The sequence below is a fragment of the Macrotis lagotis genome, chromosome 7 (genome assembly GCF_037893015.1).
Source record: "Macrotis lagotis isolate mMagLag1 chromosome 7, bilby.v1.9.chrom.fasta, whole genome shotgun sequence".
Lineage (NCBI taxonomy): Eukaryota > Metazoa > Chordata > Mammalia > Peramelemorphia > Peramelidae > Macrotis > Macrotis lagotis.
The window spans coordinates 221,747,543-221,774,853 of NC_133664.1; the positions used below are offsets into that span (position 1 = coordinate 221,747,543).

Consider the following 27,311-nt stretch of genomic DNA (forward strand, 5'->3'; position numbering starts at 1 on the left):
CATACAAAAGAATTGAGAGTGTTTAGCTTGGGAAAGAGAAGACTTGGGAGACATGATAGTTGCCTTCAAGTATTAGAAGGGTGTCATGTAAAAGAAAAATTATACTTTTGCCTTGGAAGGAATAGGAGAAAAAGATGGAAGCTGCAAATAAGTAAATTGAGACAATGTAAAAAACACTTTCTAACAATTAGAGAGCTGATTGAGTTGCCCCTGAAGGTGATGGGTTCCCCGTCATTGAAGTTCTTCATGCAGAGGTTGGATGATCACTTATCAGGTATATAGGGTATATTCAAGGAAAACTAGTACTCTAAAATGAGGGCTGCTTTCCATCTTTGGTGTGCACCTGAGACACCTAACTTTCACCTGAGGCTCCAAGAAGTTATAGTACATACAGCAGCTACACCCCAGTAAACCCTTTTGCCACATGAGTTAAACCAGATTGAGGATAACCAAGGGGTCTCAAACCTGTTGGTGAGGGTATGCAAAAGCTTCCCCTTGTGGAATGATAACAATTTGTTTCAACGGTAACAAAAGCAGATGCTGTGGAATGCTTAGAGTTTGGTTAGACATTGAAGATACCAAGATCATCCCCTGCATCTCGAGCTAGCATCAGTTGTCTTGTCACTGAATTATGATCAGTCTGGAAAAGAGAGAGAGGCTTACAACTTTGTGCAATTTTGCCTCACTTAAATCCAATTTATGCACAAATCAAAAGACATCATACATACCATTTTACCATTTTTACCAATCTCCACCCCAGGTGTTCACACAGATGACTGATTTGTGCTCAACCTGTGGTAGAGCATTCTAAGTTCATAATGGTCTGATCAGACACATTCAGACACACTATAAAGACTCTAACATAGTAATTTCATTTTAGTCCTCTTTGAAAGCAAAGGACAACAACCAACTAAACAAATGGATAGGTATTGAAGTCCCTTCCACCATTTAAATCCTGTGATTATGTGAGTCTGTTCTAAGTTCAGATTTGTAATCTGCCTACAAGTTGAGTGGAAATAAGGGCCTTGGCTCCCAAATTTTGAGGGACCCTTCTTTTCTTGTTCTTTGCTTATCATGTTACAGACCATGCAGCTTTCTGTGTCTGGTGACTGGGAGAGGGAGAAGTCAGCAGTGAAAGAAGAAGTCTTTATTTTCTCTTCCCCAGCATCACACTTCACAGGGCTACTCCCTGTGGACCATTGTCATTCAAAGGCTCTTGCATGAGTTGATGATTGCTAAATAAAGATCTTGAATATGAATGTCATTATATAATCTATGGTGCTGAGTCTGCTTCCTTGAGCAAATGAAGCAGCCCCAGTCTCTTCTCTTCAGGTATAAAGTGGATCCCGGATGAAAGTGGAGTCATTACTTTCGATTGTCGGAACCGAGGATGGTAAAAGTTTATTTCATTAGAGAGGCTTCTAGCCCCCTTCTAGCTTTTCCCTAATTGTCTTGGGGTTTAGCTTCCTCCTTAAAAAGCCAATCAATTGGCATTTACTAAGCAACTACTGTCAACTGTGCTCTGGGGACTCAAGACAAAAGCAACATTCATGGTCCCTTCTTTTAAAGAGCTTATATTTGAAGGGTGATGGAGCTAGGAAAGAAGAGAGGGAGTCCCCTGTCCAACTGCCTCCTTTCACCAATGAGATTCTTCTTGCTGTAGCCTCCCCTCATTCTGTAGCCTCCCCTCACTCATGTTAGTTTGGTCTCAACCCACAATCTCCACCTACATTATCTCCCCTGGAATCTTCCCTAGCCAGACCCTGAATCATCCTATTGCATGGCTCACTTCTTTTCCCCTTTTTGTGTATCTTGTGGTGAGGCTAACAGATTCAGGCTCAAAGAAACAGACAGAATTCTTAGGACAGGACTCTTGGGACATGAGTAAACAGAGGCAAGAGTAGAATTAACAATTTTCATTCCAAAAAGATCCCCCTCCCACCATACTAGACATATGGGAACCCCACTGGAATCCTAACCAGTCTGGACCAGAACCAAGATTGTCACTTAGATTTATCTTTTCTACCATTCTCTAGACAAGACTTAGCACATTCCCATGTTCCCAATGACTCTAAGGTAGGATGCTCATGCTAGTGCTTCTAGAGTAGGACTTCTGGTACAGCTGTTCAGTGTCTGACCCTGATGTGCTCTGGACCAGGACAATTAATAGCCCTTTCCCAGATGATTTATATAACTGGTTTCCCCATTATGTCCTTTCCTACATTCTCCTCTCTCTTCTTCCCTTTGCCTTCTTTCCAAAGGTACATTCAAGCTGCTACTTCTCCCAAGGATATTGTGATTCTGGTGGATGTGAGTGGTAGCATGAAGGGGCTACAGATAGCCATTGCCAAGCATACCATCTCTACTATCTTGGACACTCTGGGAGAGAATGACTTTGTCAACATCATTGCGGTGATTATATTCTCCTATTCCAAAACAACCTACACCCAAAGATTCTAGAACAGTCCTATCTGCTCTATAATGATATCTGGAACCCATTTGTTCTAGCATGTTTCTTGACATCCTAGCTCACTTACAGTTTCCTGTCCCTTAGAATGATTGCTAACTCCCATCTTTAAAACAATTTCAACCCCTACCTCTATTTCCTTTACCATTTATCTGATCCAGTTATTCTGGAATAAGGAGCATGTGGGAGGCAAAACTCAAAATTTCCCATTGATCTCATGACTGAAGACCTTCATTCACAGAGAGAGAGAAAAGGAATCAATGAAGGAGGAGTTATAGAGCAGTTGTCAGAAGTGTGCAAAGAAATGAGGGAGAAGGACTTGGACCTAGGTAAGGCATGCATGAAGACCACTGTACTTCTAACTGAAGTCATTGGAAGACTATTTATAGCAGTCTCCGAAAGGTTTCTGATGAAACACAAATATATTTGTCCAGGAGAGACAAGACATTAATTCATTACCATTATTGTTCTTTTATTACTTTATAGAGAGGGAACAAGGAATAAATGGTGGAATAGCAATTGGAGTAGGAGTACAAATATTTGGGCGGGGGGGGGGGGGGTATTTGAGGAGAAGTCAGATCCAGATAGGACACAAGGAGGAAGCTCAGGAGCCTCATATCCTACCTCCCTCAAAGGGCAATAGCAAACAGGGCAGTTAGAAGACAGATTGAGGGTCACAGGGTCAGGAGGACCTGAGCTCAAATCTATCCTCATTAACTCAATAGTTGACTTTAGACAAGTCACAAGTCATTTAACCCCAAATGCCTCCAAAAAAGGGAGGGGGGCAATAGTGAATAAAGTACTTTTTAAATTGACTCATTAAATACCCTATTTCTATAATACTAATAATAGGTATTATTAGGGTTAACTAGATGCTAATGGCTAAGTACTAATTAGAAAGATGCTAATAATAGTTATTATTAGAATCATGGAAACATTAAGTATTTAGTGAAGGAATAGAGTGCCAAAATAAAATGTTGTTGACATCAAAATCGTTCTACTGGTCAACTCTATTTTAGCACGAATGACTGATAGTATAGAACATAAATCTCCAGTTCTATCATATTTTCCTCAGACTTCCAGTCTCCTGTCATTTCTTAAATTCTAACTCTTATGCCCATATTGTATCCCTTTTTCTCTAAAAGTAGTAGTTATGGAAAGGATACACTCAGCAGGCTTCTGACATTCACTAGAAATAAATGAACATATGCTTCCTATTACTGAGATTCAACTGGTCTCTTCTTACCCCATCCCTATTCTTTTTCTATTTGGAAGAGCAACGCATAAAGAAGTGTTCTTCATATTCTCCTTGCTGATGCCATTCAAAATCAGTGCCATCCCATTGTACTATATGTACTCTGACTCCGTCCAAGAGTGGATTAAAAATACTAAAGTAACTTCAAGAACTTAAATTCTTATTGTCTAAGAAGAGGTTTTAATTTACACTCTTTTCCCTAATTGATAAACAAAAGATACTCTCGAAACCTGTAGCAATGAGAAAAAGGACAGACTGGGGACCAAGGAAGTAAGAAAGAATGAGAAACCATCTCCCCTACTATTCCAGAGTCACTTTAGCCAACTGAAGCACCATCTCTAGTTTTTGAGGAATAACAGTTATGGGTAGCCAGGTGGTACAGTGGATGGAGTATCAAACCTAAAGCCAGAACTTGGATCCAGATCTGATCTTAGATACCTGTTATGTGACCTTGGGCAAGCCATTTGTCCCCTATTGATTTGCAAAAACAAGTAAATGAATAAATAAATAACAAGTGAGAGTGCTAAGGGGAACTTGTCTGAAAGTTCTAACCTCAAGGCTAGGCAGAAGCTGACTATACCTTAGCCCATATGGTTATAACTGGAATGTTACACATAAAATAGCTTGAGATTATGATGTGGTAGAAAGAGTTTTAAATTTGCAATCAAAGGACTGGATTTTGTATTGGCGAATTTTAAATCAGTGTGACTTCAGGCAAATTTCTGGCTCTGGTCTCCACATCTAAAAAATGAGGGGGTTGGACTAGATCAGCAATAACAAACCTGAAGGCAAGATAGATGCAGAACTGGATTAAAGTGTAATTGGGCTAAATTGAGATAGATAAAATAAGATAGATAAAATGCCTTTGAACATAGCTAAGTAAATATATGGTTTTCTAAGTAAAAAGTGCCTCAGGGCTCCTTATGTATGGTTTAGTGGCCCCTTTTCTATGTGAGTTTAATACCACTGAAACCAGATGACCCCATGGTCTCTTCTGGCTCTTATTTTCTGATGCTAAGTGATTGCTAATTGAAGGGCACTTTACCATTAATGTTAAATGCTACTTGAGCAAATTGCTTGGGGTTTTTTTTCCCCTTTCAGTACACCTAAGTGATTTCATTAGTGTAAAGAATTTTGCTGTTGATTAACAAGTCATCTACAATTTATAGTTTTAGACAATATCCAGAAACACTGAGAGAATAAATAACTTTCCCAAAGTTACCAAGTGAGGATTTGAACATAGGTTTTTCTGACTTCAAGGTTAGCTATCTCTTTGTTATATTGTACCCCCTCTCAAGTCATTGCAGTGAAAACTAAATAAATTTGCTCAGTAGGAGTTACTTTTCTTACATTTTTCAAGGTGGGTCAACATCCATATCAGGACAAATTTCCATATCAGAAAGGTAAAGATAGAATGTTCAGGGCTCACATGTGCTATCCTAGCAAAGTTTGATAATGCACAGTTGCTCCTCCTGACCATGGCCCAAGAGTCCACAGGCTGCTTGGATGAGTCTGACACTACAGACCTTCTGCTTGAGCTTCACTGGAGATTGACTATTTAAACTTACTCTGTTTCATTCTCTCCCTCTTCCCTACAATTTTCCCTTCTATCTACTACACAGTACAGTGATTATGTTCATTATTTGGAACCTTGTTTTAAAGGAATCCTTGTCCAAGCTGACAGAGACAATCGCGAGGTGAGTATTGTGGATAAAATTATCAGTGCCATCGCAAGCCAGAACTAGGAAAAAACCCAAAATTCCATATCCAAAACCATAAGTAAACCCAATATGAATTGAGAAAACAAAAAGGGGTTATTGGGGTCATCCTCTAGGAAGCCCTACTCACATAGGCAAAGGCTTTCTGAAGGAGCAAAAGAACAAAGTTTATATAGGGTTCCATTTAGGTGAGAGTAATTTAGTTTGGGGCTACTTTAGGATTGGACAAGGTTATTTCTGGGGCAGGAGGGATTGCAGGGTGGGAATGGTGTGGGGTGATGCACCTGTTGCTGGACCAGCAGCAGAAAAAGGTTCCTAATCAGGTTGGCTATTTCTTTCACCCCACCCTAAGAGATGGGGCTGACCTTGCTAGTTCAGCAGAAAAGAAGGTGACAAACAGGTAGGGGTTGCAATACAGCTAAGGTTGGGGATTGTGGAACTACACCAGGATAAATGGTTTCTCCTTGGTGCTAGATTAGTGAAGGATCTACTTCACTCTTAAATTTGCATTTATTTATTCTCCAGGATGAAAGTAAACACTGAGCTTTGGTCGACTATTTGCCCTTACCCAGAGCAAATAGCAAATGCTTCTTTAGGGGAGAAGAAAAGAAGACTAATTCCACTCAGTCAATTCTTAATTAGAATAATTAGTTAATTTGTAAGAATACTAGTTGACCCACTGAGTTGTAAACTCTGTGAAGGCAGGCATAGAGTCTTGCATCTCCTTCAGCTTGCATTCCACTGATGGTGAAACTGGAGTACAAGTTCTAGCAGGGTCCCTAAGCTTCTGGAAAGGCCCTGAGTAGGGACCCAGGGGCAGATTCCATTGTTCCAGGATCTTATCATCCTGGATGTTGAATTGTTTTTATCTCAGCAGCTCATGAAAACCATCTTGGAGTCTAGAGGGTCTGTGGCACTCTGTGTATGGCAGTGGGGTGGGGGGAGAAAGCACCCCCACACCATGAAATTATGGTTATTTTGAGGGTCTGTGCATAGAGAGCACTTCTACACCCCTATAAAATGAGACATTTGGAAATGTTCAGCAGAATATTCTGCAAATAGTAAGCACCTAGCCAATATTTGTTAAATACTTCAGTGAACTCAGGAGCTGATTATCCAATTTGTAGATTATCCAGGTAGTCCTTATCCCTACCCACCCTCCCCACCAACTCTTTACTCTGGGCTTTAATCCAATTTGGGGGCAGTGCTCAAAAAACAAAATCAAGCCTAAGTAGAATGCAAAGACAAGTACCACTTTAAATATAACTTTGGCCAACTCTCAGGCCTTCAGGTTCTTCATTTACAAAATGAAAAGGTTGGACTAGATGGAAATGTATGGTCTCTTCCAGCTCTCAAGATCCTATGAATACCTAAATAAGGGCATCTAAGGGCAGCTAGGTGGCACAGTGAAGTCAGGAGGGCCTGAATTCAAATCTAACCTCAGACACTTAGTTGCTTGGCTGTGTGGCCTTGGGCAAGTCACTTAACCCCATTGCCTTAAAATAAAATAAAATTTAAAAAAATTAAGAAATAAGATAACCTAAGGGAAAAAAGAGAGGAGGAGAAATTATAACCAATTAATTTGGGCCCTTGAGAGAAACTCTTTAAAATTGAGGGGAGAGAGATAGATTTTAAACTATTCTTCTTGGAAGAAAGGATTGTGAATGCTGCAAGTTGCATATGCTGTCAGACTCAGTCTTTGGGTCATTCTTACTTATTTGTTCTTTGTGGTAAGAGAGGGTTATAAAGATGAGGAAAAAGAAAATGTGATTAAAAATGCATAAAAAATTAAATGAAGTATAGTTTTGAAGGTCATATATCCTATTATCAGTGACATATAGGATTTAAACTTAACTTTATTTTGCTATTTCTGGGAGGCAGAATGAACTAGGCATGTATATGGGTCTATAGGTACAAACATTCATATTTCCATGTGCATATATACACATGGGTATATATGCAGATATATATTTAATATATATTGATGCTGTCCCCAAAATATTAGTGCCATTTTAAGTTTTAAAGACTTTTTTGAGATATGCTATTTGGGACTTTGAGTTGATTCCCAAATAGAAGTTTACATACAATAGTCCATAATTATAGAACGTGATCTTGAGACATCATAACTATCATTGACCTAAAAGACTTAAAGGTTAAGTAGATGCTAGCTCTGACTGGTCACTTCTTAGAGAAGTATTTGCATTGAGTCTTTCATACTCTTCTCCTTACTCTGTGTACTTAGGAAACAGATATTTGGATATGATTATAAATCAAGATGAACTAGTTATTGGTGAAATCTTAGCCTTGATCTAGACAAGCTCAAAGTAGGTGGCTGCTTCCTCCCAGACTAGCCCTGTGCTGTGTCCACGTGATTTTACTTTGTGGGTTTTTTCCTTCTCTCTCTCTCTTCCTTTGCTAGCATTTCAAGCAGCTTGTGGAAGAGTTGATGGTCAAGGGTGTGGGGATTGTGAGCAAGGCCTTGAGTGAAGCCTTCAGGATCCTGAAGCAGGTTAAGATGCTTTGTATTTTGTGTATGATTGGGGGTGGGGTACAAAGTGGGGCCAGGAAGAAGACCCAAGAGAACCTAGTATTGTTGGTCTTTTTTATTCCCTTCTCTCACCTTGCCCTTACAGTTCCGCGAGGATGGACAAGGAGGACTTTGTAACCAAGCCATCATGCTGATCACTGATGGGGCAGTGGAGGACTACGAGTCTGTATTTGAGAAATATAATTGGCCCGATCGAAAGGTTAATTCTTGAGTGGGGAAGGGCTAAGGGAAGGAGTTACCTTTGATCTGGAGGGCGTTAGTGTGGAAGAGAAAGCAAGGAAAGATTGCATGTTCAAAGACTCAAAAACCAAAGGACCAAAATATTTCCAACTCCTGCTAACTCACTCTGCCTTCCTGTCCTGAACCTCTTCTTTAATCAGATGAGAGATAGCAAATCTTTACTATGTCTCTCCAGAGCAGAGACACGAGGGAGGGGGTTGGGAGGAGAAAATAGGACAGAAGTGTTGAGGGTTTAGAAATTATAAAGTGCTTCATATGTAAGAGACAACTAGTGAAATCAAGTAAGCAACAATAATAATAAAGCCAGAAGTTATCTCTTCACTGATTCAATGCATGGGTTTTTTGAGTTAATCTAGGCCTTTATCTTTTCCTACTTTCTTGATCAGGTTCGAGTTTTTACTTACCTCATTGGGAGAGAGGTCACCTTTGCAGACCGGATGAAGTGGATTGCTTGCAACAACAAAGGTATGTAGCCTATTATTGAAGTTTCCCTAAATCAACACATGCAACAAAGGAAGATTAGTTTTAACCAGAGAGCAGATATGGTACCAGCCATGATAGTTTACCAGGCAGAAATTTGAAGAACAGACTTCATCACAAGGGGCTGGGGAGAGGTGAGTTTAGCATTGTTGTCTCTCTTCTGGAAAAGTCCTTTAAAAATCAGGGCAGTTCCATATTACTTCATGCCACCTTACTATCTGTCAAGCTTGAATTATCTTCTGGCCTGCAATGTCCTTGTTCACCAAATGTTCTCCAGTCAACATAGCATGCTGCAGAGGAAAGTGGCATGATACAATGAAAAAGGATATTCTGAATGCCTGACAAATAATATGACCTTGAGCAAGTCCCTTGGAATCATAGATCTAGAACTTAAAAGGACATTAGGGTCCTTCTAGTTCAACTCTCATTTTTCAACTGAGACCTAGGGAAGTTAAGTCTTACAAAATCATAAAAGTAGTGAATATCAGAGGTAAGGTCTAGGTCCTCTGACTCCAAAACTAGGGCTCTTTCCATTTTACCAATATAATTATCCCCATTTTGCTCAAACCAAGATATAGAGAGGTTAAAGGATTTGTCTAGTGTCTCTCAGAGTCAATAAATCTTAGCTATGGAAGGAAAATGAACAATTATCTGGTCTAATTTCTTTACTTTATAGATGTGAATATTATGAAAGGAGGAAATGGAAGCAAAGAGTGTTATGTGACACACAACTAATAAATGTCTGAGGCCAGATTTGAATCCAGGAAGATTAGTCTTGCTGGTTCTAACCTTATAGCTCTGCTTAGGTGTCACTTCATTAATTTCTAATTCCTTTCTTTTCCAGTACAGATAATGTACCTGGGGACCACAAGCAATAATAATACAGATGTCTCTTTCTTAAGGATTTATTGCTCCTGAGTTCATGTGCTAGTGTTGGTTTGTACAATTGTCTGTACCTAAGAATCCAGTGCTGCAAGCGACAAGCATCCCTTCCTTCAAACTCTTTTCTTTCATTCACTTCTCTACCCACTCACACTCCATGTCCTTCATGAAGACTTGGCCAAAAGACAACTGGAAATATTCCCAACAGGAGGGCTATGTCCTACTTTCTGAGTTGAGGAGACAGCCAGAGTTAACTATCTTCTTAAAAGTTGCAATATAAAAAACATCCCTTTAGCCTAATGTTAGTTTGTAAGCTCTTTGAGGGGAGGGATTATCTTTTGTCTCTTTTTGTATCCTTCGGTACTTAGTACAGTACCTAATACATAGAAGATGCCTGTTGCTGTTTTTCGATGATTTTTAGTTATGATGGACTCTGTGATTCTACTTTGTTTCTTGTCAAAGATATTAAAGTAGTTTGCCATTTTCTTCTCCATCTTATTTTACAGATGGAGAAACTGAAGCAAACAGGCAAATGGTGACTTGTCCAGAGTCACCCAGTTAGTGTTTGAGGCCATCAGAAAGATGAGTTTTCCTGACTCTAGCCCGGCATTCTATCCATTGTACCACCCAGCTGACTTGATTGATTAATAAAATTTATTCTACTTTCTCTGGTTCAGAACTCAATAGAAAGTGCAGTCAGTCACCATTCTTTTTATAATTACCTTTCCTACAAATTTTGCCTTTGTCATTTCTGGAGCAAGGGACCTAAGCTTCTCCCACTCCATCCTTTTCACAGACTAATCTCCAACCAGATATATAAAAAGATAATTTTCAGGGAGATAAGGAGACTAGAGAGTGATTCAAGTACTCCTTTCTTCTGTGTAGGCTACTACACACAGATCTCCACCCTGGCAGATGTCCAGGAGAATGTGATGGAGTACCTGCATGTTCTCAGTCGCCCCATGGTCATTAATCATGACCATGACATCATCTGGACTGAAGCATACATGGACAGCAAGGTAGGGGGACTTGGGTGACAGACATTCTGGGTTCAGAGCCTAGCTAAAAAGACTTGGGGAAAACCTAGGCTCATGATCATCCCTTCTTCTTTATCAGTGAATCTTAACTAGCTACGTACAGAAAGTTTGCATTCCCAGGACAGAAGGTGGGCAAGCAGGGTTTGCCCTGGACAGAGTTTTGAAGTTAGTCTTCATTGCTCTCCAACCCAGTGCCTCTCTTCTACCTCCCAATAACTCTTCCCACCCCGAGGTTCCAGGTAACCCAAAAGCTACTTAGAGTCTATAATCCTAGCTCATTATTCAAATCAATTATTTCTGGGCTATAACTTAATCTTTTTTCTCTACTTCATCCCCACATTAAAATTCATATACCACTCATAATTTGCCAGACTTAGATCAATTCATTGACAATGTTAGTGGCAGATATGTTTAAATGTATTTTTTTATTTTTATTTATTTATTTTTATTTAAGTGACTTGCCCAAGGTCACACAGTTAGACAATCATTAAGTATCTGAGGCTGGATTTGAACTCAGGTATCCCTAGTTCCAGGACTGGTGCTCTATCCATTGCATAACCTAGCTTGCCCCTAAATGTATTTTTAAAAAGTTCTTCCCTCTCATCCTAGAAGATTAAAAAAATATTTTTTAATTGTTGAAATTTCAGGTAATGTTGTGGAAAGACAAATTTGGGGGAAGGAAGGAGGTGCCTTCTTAACTCCCTCCAAATCTTATACTATATACAGAGAAAGAAGTTAACTTAATGTGTTGTATTGGCATGGTTATCAAAAGGCAGATCAGTGCCCAAGATTTTTTTGTAAAAGAAATGATCACAAGCCTTCCATCCAATTTTATTTATGACTTGTTACATGTAAGTTCCTTGCCAATAAGTTGTACTATATTTGTATTCCTAGCACAATATCTCTTACACAGAGGGTATTCAATAAATACTTGATTGGTTGACCAAAGCTTGCTTCTTATTTGTTAATGGGGAATAGCAAAGTTTGATCTTCCCATAGTGTTATTAACTGACCCACAAGAAATTCATTCAAAAGAGTACAGTCTTGTTCACCTGCTACTCCCATGATGAGGATGGGGAGACCCTTTATCTCATCTGAACCAATTTCTCCATAAATTGTTCATGTTCTTTTGATGTTTGATGCAAAGTCTTACTCAATAATAAGTGTTTCATAAATGCTTATTGAGTGAATGAATACATCTTCATTTGGCTTCGGTCTCCCTCTACCACCATGTTTCATGCTTTCCATTCTCTCATGTTATTGTTCCTCCCTTCATCCATGCTGTACCTAAGCTGTCACAGTCTGAGGAGGTAACAGCCTCTCTAGTGCACTAAGTGTGGATTTTCCTTCCTGTGTGAACGTCTATCTGTCTGTATGATGGGGGAGTTATCAAGGAGACAGTTGTTCCTGGGCTCATGAACAATGGAATCAGGTTGGAACTAGAGGACCTTTAGCAGACAGTGGCCAGTCCTTAGTAATCTGTTAACAAGAATTTGGGAAGAGGAGGGCTTATGACAGAGAGAAAAACTATTGCCTTATAACTTATAGAGATGGTGCCACACTTTTCCTATCGAGGCTTTTCTTTGGCATTTTTCAGATCCCTTAACAATGTTTCTCCTTTTCCTTCTGCTGCCATAACTGTTGTACCTTTACCTTTAACCTTGAAAATTTGATCCTTTAACTCTTTATAATTTAAAGAAATCTATAAGAAATCCCACATGCCCTGAAAACTCCACTCTCTCCTTTCTTTTCCTGGGTTGTGCCTTCTGGGAGCTACTTTGTGAACTTTGGAAATGTCCTTAGCCAATACAACTTTAGAACCTAGCTTCTGTACTGACAAATGTGAGGCATGCATGTTCACATAGTCTGCCTCAACCTACCTTGGCAGATGTTTATAGACAACAGGGAAGGGAGTTGATTAGAAATTTGAATGAGGTATCATGCCGGTGAACATGGATTCTCATATATAATCCTTTTAGAGAGGGACAGACAAGAGGAAGAGTAGTGTTTATATGTCGAACAAGGAGAGATTCATGATCTAATTCCTTGCCATTAAGCCTAGACATATGAAATACAGATGTGCCACCAATTAAAACAAAGCCAGTCATATAAAATATTAATTTAGAAAACAGACAAATTAGAGGGATGCTTCATAAAGAATTTCTTTACCTTCCAAAAGAGCTAACTCTACTTGTAAATTCAAAACGTGATTCAATTTGCAAAAGATCTACCAACATACAACTTTCTAGGAACCTTTCTTTTGCCAAAAATGAAAGGCAAATTCCTTTCTCTGAGTAGCAGAAGGGAGCTCAGTGAAGTGTTGGTCCAGAAAGTAAGGCATTTCATGACATGGTCTGGTTTATTGAGAAAGATCCCAGATTTTGGGTCATGAATTGAGGGAAGAGAGATGATCTATATGTACGCATGTCTCATGACTGAGTGATCAGTGGAACACTTGACTGTCTAGTAGTATATATTTGTGGTGTTGTAGGTATGTATAAAAAGTCAAATGTTGGTATTGTTTTTCCTTTGATTATGCCTATGCTGTGGTTTGTATCTGCAGAATGGCCATGTGTTTGATTTACACTTAAATATGAAATTTTCTTGGTGCTCACATGGTGGTATGTCTTTGTTATTTTCTAGATATACATGTTATATCTATATTTCATAGTCACAAGAATCAATTGTATATTGCCAGTACATCAGAAGGCTTTAAACATTTGAATGTGAGCTTGGCTGAGATTTGTGTCTGTGCTTTGACTACATCAGATTTAAGTGAACTACACTAGAATCTCATCCCTGTTGGCATTTCCTCACTAAGAACTTAGACTTTTCATTTGAGAAGCAGCAGAATTGGTTCTGCCATCCCCAAGCAGCAGGAAGATAACCATCTTCTTGAATTTGATTTACTTCCTATCTTCCTCATCCATAGTATACCTATGTAATTATCAGTGCCACATCCCCTGCCACCATATGAGTGTTCTAAATTTGGGCCCCTGTGAATTTTCTTAGTCCTAACCTTTTGCTTTTGATTCTCTCCTCCCTGGCAGCTCTTTGCATTGCAGCCCCAGAGCCTATTGCTTATGACCACAGTTGCTATGCCAGTCTTCAGCAAAAAGAATGAGACTGTGAGTAGCAGCCCAAGGTGGATCTTGTGGTGGGTGGATCTACTGAAATGACCACAGATTACTGATCAGATTTTTATAGTTAGTAACTTAATTCTTTGGACAGATTTAAATGTTCTTTTAGATATCTCCAAGTCCTCTTTTGGGCAGAGCTAACAACCAAGAAAACTCCCAGATGCTGTTTTTAAAACCCTCTAATTGATATTTCACATCCTCTCTCACTTTCTTTTCCACTAGCCAGGAAATCCTTCTTCACAAGTAACTATTTCCCCAGCTTCACAGGAGACAAACCCACCCTGCTAATTCTACTCACGACACCTAGATATAATTCTGGGAAAATAGAACTAGAAGGTGCACACAAAGAAAGGTCTCCAAAAGGGTTAATTCTAGAGCCTAGAAAAGGTTTTAATTTGGTTCTTGTCCATAAGGATGACATTAAGTTCTCTGAGGGCAAGAATTGTATCTGAACTAAACTGAACTGAACTAAATTTGATATTTCCCCCAGGCTCCATTTGCATAGTTGCTCCACATACCAATAGGGACTTAACAAGTGTTTATTGAACTGAATCAAAATTGAAATCTGGTGCTCAACTTTTCAGAGATCACATGGCATTCTCCTGGGTGTGGTAGGTTCTGATGTTCCTCTTAGAGAGCTCCTGAAGCTGGCTCCCCGATATAAGGTAATGTCCTGATGTGGGGTGAAGTGTACCCATAGGGGAGGTACCCAACTATTGGGCAAATTAACTCATTCTGACTTTGTAATGACTCTGAGACTCCCTCCACCTGTTTATCTAAAGAAGAGAATGAACAGAGCAAAAATATATATATTTCACTCCTTTCTTTTACAGCTTGGGGTGCATGGTTATGCCTTTCTGAACACTAACAATGGCTACATCCTTTCACATCCTGATCTCCGACCTTTGGTAGGTACATGTACCTTTACATGGGCAGTTGGGGTGGTTCATGAAATCAATTCATCAGTGTTTTTTGTCCTCTTGCACTAAGTATTGTAAAGAATGTAAGAAAATGTAAGGCATCATCCCTTTCTCTAGAAGCTTATAACCTTCTTGTAAAGATAACAGAATGAGAAACAAATAATAAGCCTTCCAAAAGAATATATACCAAAGTGCTAAATTATGAGATACAGAAATCCCATAGCATGTGGTCCCTAGGCTCTCCTTGCTTCTATTTCCCATAACCTACTTGCATCACTGAATTTCCCACTGGGAATGTAGCAATTATATAACCAGAACATGCCCTGGGAAGACCACCATTTTGTATGTAAAATGTAAGCATTTCATGAATATTCAACATACATGTATTTGTCTGGAAGCAGCACATGCCAGAAAGAAATAGAAGTTTGAATAAATTGATAATTCACAAAATTACCCAAGTTCAGAATTAGAAGGGACCTCCGAAGCCATTTACTACCTCCCATTCCTAAAATAGGATTCCCTCCACAGCCCACTGATAGAAGTCCTTTAAGACTTCAGATAAAGGACAAGGATGAGCTGGCTCATCCCACTTCCAGGTAGATTGAATTGTTAGGAAGTTTTTCCCGTATCAAACCTAATTTTTCTTCTTTCCAACTTTCACTCTTTGCTCCAAGCCCTGTCCTCTAGGGCCAAACGAGCAAATCTAAGCCCCTTTTCCACATAACAACCCATCTGATACAACTATCATGTCCCCTACCCACCAACACCCAGTATTCTTTTCTTCTTTTTCTTATATGGATTGCCAAATTGTTATATGGCATTTTCTCCATCACCCCCATTGCAGCTCTCCTTGTCAAAATATGTCTGTCTCCTACAACACTACAACAGAACATACTATGTTAGCTATAGTTTGACCAGGAAAGAGAACAGTGAAATTATTCACCCTGCAAGATGCTCTGCCTCTCATAATGCAGCCTGAAATTGCATTAGCCAGCCAACTACATAGTTGGGCAGTTAGGTGGAGTAGTGGGCAGAATGCCAGCCTAGAGTCAGGAAGATTCATCTTCCTGAGTTCAAATTCAACCTCTGACACAAACTAGCTGTGTGTGACCCTGGGCAAGTCACTTAACCCTGTTTGCCTCAGTTTCCTCATCTGTAAAAATGAGCTGGAGAAGGAAAAATGGCAAACCACTCCAATATGTTTGCTAAGAAAATCCCAAATGAGGTCACAAAGCATAAAATATGACTAAAAAATGACTGAACAAAAACTACATATTGAGTTTGCAGGTCACCAAACTCACTAGATCTTTCTCCCTGAATTCAATCCATGCATCCCCCATCTTGGATTTATAAAGATGAGGTTTTTAAACTCAAGATTTTGCAGTGATCCTTAGAAGGTTCCATCTTGCTAAAATTGAGAGACAGCATGCTAGATAGAGAGCTAGTCTCCAAGTCTAGAGCATCTGCATTCAATTCCTGCCTCTGACACATGCTGTGTGACCCTGGACATGTCATTTAATCTCTCAATGCTCTAAGCAACTCTCTAAGAAGAGAAGTTAAAGAGAAGGTGTTTACTAGAAATTTCTTCCTCTAGGACTTCCCTATATCAGTGAAATCACAGATCTAGCTCCGAATTCTAAATTGACCCAGTACTGCCACCTGCCCAGTTCTTTCTCAGCATGAATGAGTCAATGGTGTGGTGTAGCTCTCCCAAAAATTAACTCAATCTTAGGTGGAACTAGTGGCCACAGTCTCTTCTATCTTCTCTATTCTCACTGCCACTATTCTGATATAGTGTCCTGGAGGTTGGGGAATAATGGGAGAAAATGTTGAATTTACTTATCAAGTTTCCAATCCTGATTCTGATACTTATTAGTTGTATATCTAAGGGGGGAAATGGAATGAGCTCTGAATCTCAATTTTCTCATTAACAAAAGAGGCATAATAGTAATTCCATTAGCTGCTACAATGGAGCAGTTCAGTTCCTTGTGAGGAAACACTTTGTAACTTTAAATACTAATTATTATAACAGAAGCTACTTATCATCCAACTGATGGCATATTAACACTATAGTCAGATTAAACTTTCCTGTTTACAGAATCTCTTTTAATATCAATTAACAAATATTTTCCCCTGCCTCACACTACTGATACTGGACTGGAAAACAAACAAACAACAACAACAATGAAAACAACAAAACTCTCATAAGCAAAACAAATTCCCACCAATCTAAAATTTTGGATGAAATTAAAAAATTTGTGTCTAAAACCTTCATACAGAGTCTATATCCTCTCTGTCAGGAGGAAGGGACTCTGGAATCATGGTTGGTCATTACATTGATAAGAGTTCTTGATTCTTTCAAAGTTGTTTTTATTATAATGTTGCTATTATTGTGTAAATTATTCTCCTGGTTCTCTACTCACTTCACTGTATCAGTTCATATCAACTTCCCAAGATGGTTTGTTTTTGACCGAGCCCTTTTCATCATTTCTTATAGAATTCCATTACACAATTTGTTCAGTCATTCCCCAACTGATGGGCACCCTTTTTGCTTCCAGTCCTTTTTGCCACCATGAAAAGAACTTCATTTCACTTCTCTGAAACAAAAGTTTTTAATGGTTCTATATGCTTACCAAAAAAATGGAAAATTATTTAACCTTTGAGGGACCATCTTTATTTAAACATTTGAAGTCAGTAGTGCTTTTTACCTCCTTTTGTATTCTCAGCACTTAGCAGAGTGTCTGACAGAGGGACTTAATAAATGTTTGTTGACTGACTGAAAGACTATGATCCTTCACCAAGTGCCTTACACAGGTAGAAACAAAAGACATATTTGTGGAATTGTTGACCTCTGTGGAATCTCTGCTTTTATGAGCATCTAGGGAAGCTCCAGGAAGGAAGGTAGGATTGCATCCTACTCATATGTTTTCTTGCCCACTCCAGTACAAAGATGGAAAGAAATGGAAGCCCAAGCCCAATTACAACAGCGTGGATCTCTCTGAAGTAGAATGGGAAGACCAAGATGAAATTGTGAGTGAGGGGAAGGGGTGGAAAGGGTAGAGAGAGCAACTTAGACAATGACAACACTAATCCTGGCTCATATTTATGTAGCACTTTTTACAATTATTTAATCCTTGCAACAGCCTTGGTAGATATATGCTACCATTATCCCTATTTTACAGGTGAGGAAATTGAGGCAAACAGAGGTGAATTGACTTGCCCAGGTTCACAAGGCTAAATAAGTATCTAAGACCAAATTTGAACTCAGATCTTCCTGACTCCAGACCTAGTGCTCTACCTACTTGCTCCTCCTTGATGCTTCTAAATATCCACAAGCCCCTTTGTGCTCATGCATGCAAGTGTTACATTCAATTTCTTCTTTTTACAAGTACCTATACTAGAGAACAAGTGGGTAGTAGAGCCTTGTTTTGTTTGTTTGTTTCACTTTAAAGCAAACGAGGGCTCGATATTCTGAATAAAATCACAGCAAATAAAATGCTCTGAGTTTAGGAATAGATATGCTAAAGGAATAAATGTATGAATGGGAGCATTCAGGTATAGGCTAGAGTTCTGGATGTGGAGTCAAAAAATTCATATTCAAGTCCTACTTTCCTGTTTAAAGAATTTCTTTTAATTTCAATTAACATTTCCCCCAGCCTCACACTATTGATACTGGACTGGAAAACAAACAATAACAACAATGAAAACACAATAAAACCCTCATAAGCAAAACATATTCCCACCAAACTAAAATTCTGGACCAAATCTAAAAATTTGTATCTCTCTGAAGTAGAATGGGATCCTAGGCAAGACCCTCTATTTGCTCATGTTCAAATAGAATAGTTACACTTGCACTGCTTCCATTCCCAGGGTGCTGGGAAGAAGGAGTTTAGCAAACACTATATGAATGAACTGTGCACATTGATTCTAGACCTGATTCTGCTATGGACATTTACATGACTTGGAACCCTTCACTCCCTTCTTGGTTTTTCCTACTGTAAAATGGAAGCAGAATCATACTGTCCTCCCTCCACCCCTGGGTTGTTCAGAGAATGAATGATAGAATGTATGTAAGTCATATATGATATAGATTATAGAATTATAAAAACCTAAGGTCCACTGATTTTCATGATTACAATGAATAATTCAGCCTCTTTCCCTGATAAAAGGCTTTCCCCCAAAAGTAAAATAATTGACCTGAGGTTTGTGCCAATTACAATCACCTACACTTGGGCCCATTCTGCAGCCATTGTTGTAGGGATTGTTGGGTCTACTTACTGGAATTTTTCTTCATTTTTTAATGAAGCAGATTTTTTCTTACTCTTGCAATCCTTTTTGTTCATAACCTGGGTTGACTATAACCCACATCCCTCCAGTTTAAAGTAATTCCTCTCACCTTAGATTTTTCTAGAACCTTATCCAAATGTCTTTTTTTCTCTTAACTCTCTCTACCTTGTAGCATAATTATTTGTGTAGCCAACGTAATTGTACCATAACCTTTTCAAAGGTTTTCCATCTTTGTGTGATTTGTAACATTAAGCTAGTACTTCATAAATAATTAGTTGTATTGAATTAAATGATTGCAATGAACTCCCAAGAATTCCAAAATCAGTTCTGAATTCCATGAATATAATCTGTCCAGATTAAAGAAAACAGAGACTGACATTGTTTATCTTCACTTTCACTAAACTGGGATGTCTAGTATCCTTCATCCTCTCCGGTGCTACAGTATGAGCTTGGGGATAAATTACAATGTTTTTCTTCTCTTTGCAGCTCAGAACAGCCATGATAAATGGGGAAACCGGGTCTCTCACTATGGGTGTGAAAGTTCCTGTGGACAAGGGGGTAAGGTGGTATGAACAGAGACTTGAAGTCCCAGATGGGGTGAGGAATCTTTCCCTGTTGGACTGGGAAATGGAAGATCTTGGTTCTTCTCTGCTCAAGTCAGAACACCTTTGGAGTACTGTGTCCCAATCTGGACTCCCCATTTTAAACAGGATATTAATGAAATACTGATGAGTACATGCCAATCATGATGGTCAGAATTTTATAAGGAAATTAGAAATCATGCTCATGGAAGATTGGTAGGAGGAACTGAGATGTTTATTTTGGAAAAGAGATCAGGGGGCAGCTAGGTGGTGTAGTGGATAGAGCACCGGCCCTGGAGTCAGGAGTACCTGAGTTCAAATCTGGCCTCAGACACTTAATAATTACCTAGCTGTGTGGCCTTGGGCAAGCCACATAACCCCATTGCCTTGCAAAAACCTAAAAAAAAAGAGAGAGAAAGAGAGAGAGAGAGATCAAAAGTATGAGACTGTCAAGGAATGCTAAGAAGAAAAAATGAGCTATGTTAGGCATAAAAGGCAGATTAAAAGATGAGACAGGATGACTTATTGACACTGATAGAACTCTGATTAGAGAAAACAGAAGTAAAAACCACTTTATTTACCTTCTCTTCTCTCTGCCAAAGAAAATAATCTTTATACTGGTATAGACAAAATAAATGACTAATAGGGAGTTTAAAGCAAAGATAAGAAAAAAGCTAGTAAGAAATAATAGGAATAATGCAAGTCATTCCAGACTATCCTTCTTTCTTTTTTTTAAGCAGGCTGGAAGGACAGGGGAATGTTGTTGATATGATTTGCCTAAATTTGGCAAAGGCTCTCTGGCTGTTCTTGTGGTCAAGATAAAAAGGTGCAGGTCAGATATCCTTAATGAATGTTACCAAGTTTTCTAAGGTACTGAAAGAACTAGCTAATGTTATTGCTAAGCCATAGATTGTCAGAGATCTCTGAAAGATCATGGAGACTAGAAGGGATTTTGTAGGACTGGAAAAAGGTGTTATACTGATTTAAAAAACAGATGAAAACTATTGGCTAGTGAATTTTACTTAAATGTTTGGCAAAATGTTACAATGAATTATTATAGGTGTAGTTGCTGAACATCTTGAAAAGTAAGTAGTCATCAAATAAAGTCTCTTTAAGTTGGTTTTTCCTTTCTTTGCAAGGAAAGTCTTATAATGGGATAGACAGGGAAGAGGCTATCTTTCAAAAATGACTGTGTCATATCAACAAGTCTTTAAAAATTAAATGAAAGATTTCAAAAAAAGTTTGCCACTAGGGCCAGGGAAAGAAAAGGAAGTAGTATTCACACAAAAAAAATAACAAAAAAAAAAAACCCAGTAGCACAATTTCACCAAAACAGATCATTTAGGCTAACATAGAAATATGTTTAACTTAATTGTACATGTATCATCTATATCAGATCACTATCATAGGAGAGAAAAGTGGGAGGCAAAAAATGTGGAACTCAAAATCTTACAGAAAATGAATGTTGAAACTATCTTTACATATAACTAGAAAAAATAAAAATTTAATAAAAATAAATAAAAATAAAAACAGATCATTTAAAATAAAATGACCAAGGATGTCCATTTAAAAAAAAAGATACTAGACTGGTAGCATATGGCAATGTTGTAAAAATAATTTACTTAAATTTGGCATAGTCTCTCAAGCTGTTTTTGAGGTCAATATGAAATCATATAGGCTAGATGTTAGTATAACTAAATTGATTCAGAACAGATTGAATAGATTTGAAGTTTGGTATTAACTTGGGAGGAGCTGCTCTAGGTCTGTCTCCTTAGCTTTGATTTGTTTAACATTTTAAACAATGACTTGAATAAGATCACTGATTTTAATGACCCTCAAACTTATAGACAGAACAGAACTAGTAGGGAGAGGCAAGGTTTAATGAAAGTGAAGATCTAAAAAGATTTTGACAGGCTAGAATATTGAGTTGAATCTAATAAAATAAATCTTAATAGATTTAATGTAAGTCTTACTTAGTATCACTCAAAAAAATCAGTTTCTCAAATATAGGTGTGACTGGAGAACAATTCATCTGAAAAAGATCTTGGAATTCTGTTGAACTTTAAGTTCAGTCTAAGTCAGTGTTTGACAAAGGCTATGTATGATATGGACATGAGGACTAGGTAGGCAATATACTACATCTAGAATACTGTGTTGAGATCTGGGTATCACATTTTTTTTTTAGTTTTTGCAAGGCAAAGGGGGTTAAGTGGCTTGCCCAAGGTCACATAGCTAGGTAATTATTGTCTGAGGTCAGATTTGAACTCAGGTACTCCTGACTCCAGGGCTAGTGCTCTATCCGCTGTACCAACTAGCCACCCCTAGAGTGCCACAATTTTAAAAAGGATATGGTGACAAACCAAAACATGCCCAAAGTACCTCAACCATGAAGACCATGCTGTATGTTGATGAACTAATATAGTTAGGGAAAATTAACCTGGAAAAGATACAAATTAAGCAAAACATGATAATTGCTTTCAAATATTTGAAAAATTGTCATTCAGAAAAGAAATTAAATTTGTTCTACTTTGCCCCAGCAGGCAGAATTAGAAGCAGTGGGCAGAAGCTACAGGGAAGCACAAAAGTTTGATTTAAAGATAAATTAGTTATTGGCTAAGTTATTCATTATTGATTAAATAAATATTAGTATTGGTTAAGACTCTAAAGTTCATTCCAGTTATGAAATTATGTGATTATGTGGCATAACTTTCAGCCACTAAAATCACTAATATATCATGATAGAGGCATCAGAATGAAACTTTAGCTTTATGCTATTTATATAACTATAACCACAGAGAATTACGATTTAACCTCTTCATTAACACCCACCACATAGAATCATGGTGTGAAAGCACTTTTTGAATTTTAAGCATTATATAAATGTGAAGGATTGGTATATAATTTTGGTAGCATTGAACATCATTTAAAGAGATCATTAATCTCTGCTCTTACCTTTTCTTTATTTAAAAATCTACTCAGCCCACAGAATTTGCATTGGCCCATCCCAGTATCACCCCTCCCCCCCAGCTATTCTTATCTCCTCCTCCTCTTCCTCCTCCTCCTCCTCCTGCTTCCCATCTGACTAAGCTAAAAGAGCATCTGCCTGCAACAATTAGACTCAAAGTTCCTCCACAAACAGATTTTCATGAAAGGCAAACAAAAAATAATAATAATAGAGAGTAGATGCATCCTTTTTAGACCCATGCTTTGATTTTGACTTGGCCTCCCATCTGTATTCTGCAAACTCTTCCCTTTCCCCAAACCAGGTAGGCTGGAGAAATTCTGCAAGTAGAGTTCCTCCAATGTCTGATTTCTATAAGTCTCAAATCAGCTGATTTGAGTTCTCCAAAGCAATCTAGACTAGGCAAACTTACCTTTTGTTTCCCCCCCACCCCGTACCTATAAATTAATTTTCGGTTTACATAGCAAGTATACAAGGAATTAGGGGTCATACTTTACTCATATTCACATATCTATGAATAACTGTCAATAACATATGAGGAACTATTGAAAGAACAGTATGATCTCTTTATTTTATCAATCTCCAATACCTCATTTCTATTTTTTTTAAGTCAAGGTTATTTGTTTTGGGGAAATTATTCCTTTTTATTTTAAAATAGTTTGTTATTATATTTATTTTTTCTTTGGGCAAGCATCTAGTTTTATAATTTAATCTGTCAAGACAAGTTCAATTTCAGCCTCAGACACTGGGCAAATCATTTAACCTCTGCTTGTCTCAGTTTCTACAATTGCAAATTTGAATAATAATGGCATTTACCTCATAGGGTAAGTATGCAAATCAAATGAAACAATATTTGTAAAGCACTTAACAGTACCTGTTACATGGTAGGTGCTATATTAAATATTTATTCCCTTCACTGCTACCCTCATTAAGCAATTTTTTTAAAATAAAAAAATAAAGACCTAAAAGCATAGCTGCATAGTCCAGAAAAATAATAAATAACTTTGTCTATCTTGCTGTTTTTGGTTCAGCTGAAACATAATAGATTTTGCTCCAGCCTCTCATTTTAACTTTATACAACTTTGTGTTTCAAGTGTGTTTCTTATAAACAACATATTATTAAATTCTGCTTTTTGATTCATTCTTCTATTTTCTTTCAAATCCTTTTAATCTATTGTCTTCTATGTCATGAGTGAGTTCATTCCATTCACATTCATAGTTATGATATTTATTATTTCCTTCCATCTTGTCCCTTGTATTTCTCCCTTTCCTTGCTCTCATCTCCCTCTTTATAAATAAGGTAATAGAAGGGAGTTTACTTGATACTTGTGTTCCTATAAGTGAAACAGTTGGCTTCCTCTTTGTTGCAGCTCTTCTTTTCTCCTTACTCCAGCCCTGATCTCTTCCTTCCTTTCCTTTTAATTCTCCTTTCACATTCTTCCCTTCAACATTTGAGTTTGGTTTATTCCCTTACCCATTCTATCTTTCCTCCTAGAGCTTTCTCTGCTCCTTTCTTGTTCTTGTCCCCTTCTAGCTCCCTTAATGTATTTTTATAATGAAATCTATGTATATGTATGTATGGGTGTGTATAATCGTGTTCAATCTTTCTTTATCTGATTCAGATTAAAGTAAGGTTCATGGGATAATTGTTCCCCTCATTAATATGCATTCCTCCATTAATATGCACTTATTTTCCATCTAATGCATTTTCTTAATAATATAATATAATAATATAAATTCTTGTTATAGTACCTTGTATCTCCCATTTTTGTCTTCTCCCAAAACCATCTATACAGAATAAAACCATTCACATACTCTATAATTTTAACCTTTCTCAATGATCCTAAAAGATACCAGGGTTTTCTTATCTCTTTCTTAACATAGAAACAATTTATCCTTACATATTTCTATTTGATTAAACAAATATGTGTGCCTTTCTATATTTCTCTTGACACATACATTTCCATCTTCTATTAACCATCAGTTTTCCCCCTCTAGTATTATACTTAGTTTTACCAGATAGGTAGTCTATGATTGTAAATCTTATCTCTTGTCTTTTGCAATATCATATTCCAAGCTCTCCTCATCTGTTAAGTGGCAGCAGCTGAATCTTGTATAATCCTTATTGTGGCTTTTTCCTATTTGAACTGCTTTTTGACAGTTGATAGTATTTTTTTTCTTTGACTTAGATGCTCTGTATTTTGACTGTGATGTTTCTGGGTGTTTTCATTTAAGATTTTCTTTCTGAAGAAAACTGGTAGATTATTTCTATTTTCATTTTGCCTTCTGGTCTAAAAGTTCTGGGAAGTTTCCATTTATAATTTTCTAAAATGTAATATTCAGACTTTTTTTCTGATCATGATTTCCAGATAGTCTGATAATTCTTAGATTGTCTCTCTTTGACTTGTTTCTCAAGTCAGTTGTTTTTGGTAGTATATTCTTAGATTTTCTTTTATTTTTCAATCTTTCATTTTATTTTGATATTTCTTTTCTTATTGAATCTATTTCTATCTGGATGATTCTAATTTTTAGGGATTCAGTTCTTGAGTGAAACTTTCTGCCATCTGTTTTAAGATGTCAATTTTCTCTACTATTCTTTTCTCCCTCGTTTTCCATTCTGTATTTCTTGTTTCATTTTCTCCAGGTATTCCTGTAGTCCCAGTGACCAGGACTTTTTTTTTCTGATTCTTTACCTGAACTTGTTATGGAATTGCTATCCTCTTTAGGGTATTATCTCTATCTCTCAAATCAATGAGAGATTTCCTCATGGTGGTCAAATTTTCCTTGGTTTGGTTCCCAATAGTGGCGGAGTTTGTATCATCCATCCTGAGTCTAGGAGGCTGGCGGCTTCCTTCCCCTCATCACAGGGCTAGCAGCTCCCCAGCTAAATGTTCTGCCTTTCTTCCACAGCTGAGTAAGAGTCTACTCCCAGTGTTAAGCTCCTGCCACAGGCTTCAGGGACTAATGAGGTTATATTTTCTCTATGACCTTTCTAGGATTCAGGGCACTGCTGCAGTGATGGAGTCTTCCTGGAATACCCAAAGCTGCTCCCTTTGCTAGATTAGAAATGTTAGGTTGCTGTTGGGATTGAGCCAGCCCTCAAGTTCTATTTGGTTCTGACTGGAAATGGGCTCAGGCAGATAGTGCTATATCTCTAGATCCACCCAGTATTTCCTAAAGTTGTTCTCCTGCAGCCAGTGCTGGCTTGGGTACTGCCAATGATCAATGAGTTCTGGATGGTTCCAGGGGTTCCCTTGTTTTGCCATCTGGGTTTCACCCTCAGCCTGCTCCAGTTTCCCAATATCCCCTTTCTCTTAGTGATTCTTTTGCCTTCCTTTTACTATTTTCAAATAATATCTGAAACGAGACTCTAGAGTCTCTATGGCATATGATAGATCACCTCCTTCTCTGTTCCTCTCATTTCTCCCACTCTATTTGATAAGAAGAAATTCTGGAATAGATAAATCAAGAGGAGAAATACTGGAATAGATGAACCCCCCCCCCCAAAAAAAGGCAATTTTATACAAATCAAATATAAATCTTATACAGAAAGGTTTTCTCTGAAGCCAGTTTCCCTGAAATCTAAATTTAGCAATCTGAACCTGTCTTCCTTTCTCTCTGGGTCCTTTCTAGAACTTTGTTCCAGGAAGTGAATGAGAGAGAAGGAGAACCAGTGGAAAGTAACATCAAGCCAGGGTAGATTGTTGGAATTGTGGAGAGGAGAAAGACCATCTCCTGAATAAGCTTCAGAGTTTGGCTTTCTGCATCATTTTCCACTAAGCAAATCACCTTAAAGGGTTTTTTTTAATGGACAAGACTTTGTAGATACAAGGCATGGAGAATATAAGGAAAATCTGGTCAAATTGGTTATCAAAGACAGAAACTTTGAACAGAAAAAAAGCTCTGCAAGACAACCTGCACAAGATGGATAACTAGCAGTTGAAAGGAACCTTATAGAAGTGTATAACAGACTAATTATGTGAATATAAGCCCCAGGTATTTTTAGTATCAGATGGGAGCCACTTCATTTGCTTATTCTGACCCTTTGTTCCATCTCTGACTTGCTGCTGAGTCAGCTAGTCTCAAAAAATAAGCATAACACTTCCCTTTCCAATCAGAGATTGGGGTGATGGCTCCAATTTATTGGATCCTGAGATAGTTTCTAGCTATGCAGTTTTAAGATGATCGGTGCCAGTAAGGAATGGAAGCTGAAAAAAATGAGTAGAAGTGGAGAAAGAGAGGAAGATGAGAAAAGAGGATTTTTCAAACTCTTCAGTGGTCACAATCCTCTGGGAAACTTATATCAACACTGAAACAAACTCCATTTTCTTCTCTTTTGTTCCAGAGGCGGGTCCTGTTCCTCACCAATGATTACTTCTTTACAGACATCAGTGACACACCCTTCAGGTGAGCTGAGTGGCTCATGCTAGACAGGTAGCATGACTGCCAGCCCTCTCCTGGCCTGGACAACTGGCACTGTAATGGGTTGAAGTGGTGCTGACTTAGCAAGACAGAATAAGATAAGTGAAAGAACATTAAATAGGGAGCCAGTCCTGGTGTCTCATCCAGCTTTTCCATAAGCTGGTCCTCATATATCTCTGACCCCCAGTTTCTTCATCTGTACAATGAGAACATTTAGTTTGTGTCCGTTTCTTTTGTACCTCCAAAAACCTATAGTTATAAGGACCCACAAGGATGTTAGACTTCATAGTCTTACAAATGAAAAAAAATTTCCTCCCTGACTTGTTTTCTCTAGAACTCCTTTTTCTTTATAGGTAGGAAATGTTTCTGAAA

At 38.0% G+C, this 27,311-nt stretch overlaps 1 protein-coding gene across 1 annotated transcript in view; it reads left to right on the forward strand.

The window, feature by feature from the left end:
• CACNA2D4 (calcium voltage-gated channel auxiliary subunit alpha2delta 4) overlaps positions 1-27,311 on the forward strand; it is a 182,620-nt gene that overhangs the window by 40,973 nt on the left and 114,336 nt on the right. The window contains exons 8-20 of the mRNA XM_074195336.1: positions 1,333-1,393; positions 2,262-2,412; positions 5,345-5,419; positions 7,860-7,949; positions 8,074-8,187; positions 8,615-8,693; positions 10,476-10,609; positions 13,678-13,755; positions 14,352-14,432; positions 14,601-14,675; positions 17,631-17,717; positions 19,461-19,532; positions 26,863-26,924. Of these exons, the coding sequence (XP_074051437.1) occupies positions 1,333-1,393; positions 2,262-2,412; positions 5,345-5,419; positions 7,860-7,949; positions 8,074-8,187; positions 8,615-8,693; positions 10,476-10,609; positions 13,678-13,755; positions 14,352-14,432; positions 14,601-14,675; positions 17,631-17,717; positions 19,461-19,532; positions 26,863-26,924 (1,159 nt within the window). The remainder of the gene's footprint in view (positions 1-1,332; positions 1,394-2,261; positions 2,413-5,344; positions 5,420-7,859; positions 7,950-8,073; positions 8,188-8,614; positions 8,694-10,475; positions 10,610-13,677; positions 13,756-14,351; positions 14,433-14,600; positions 14,676-17,630; positions 17,718-19,460; positions 19,533-26,862; positions 26,925-27,311) is intronic.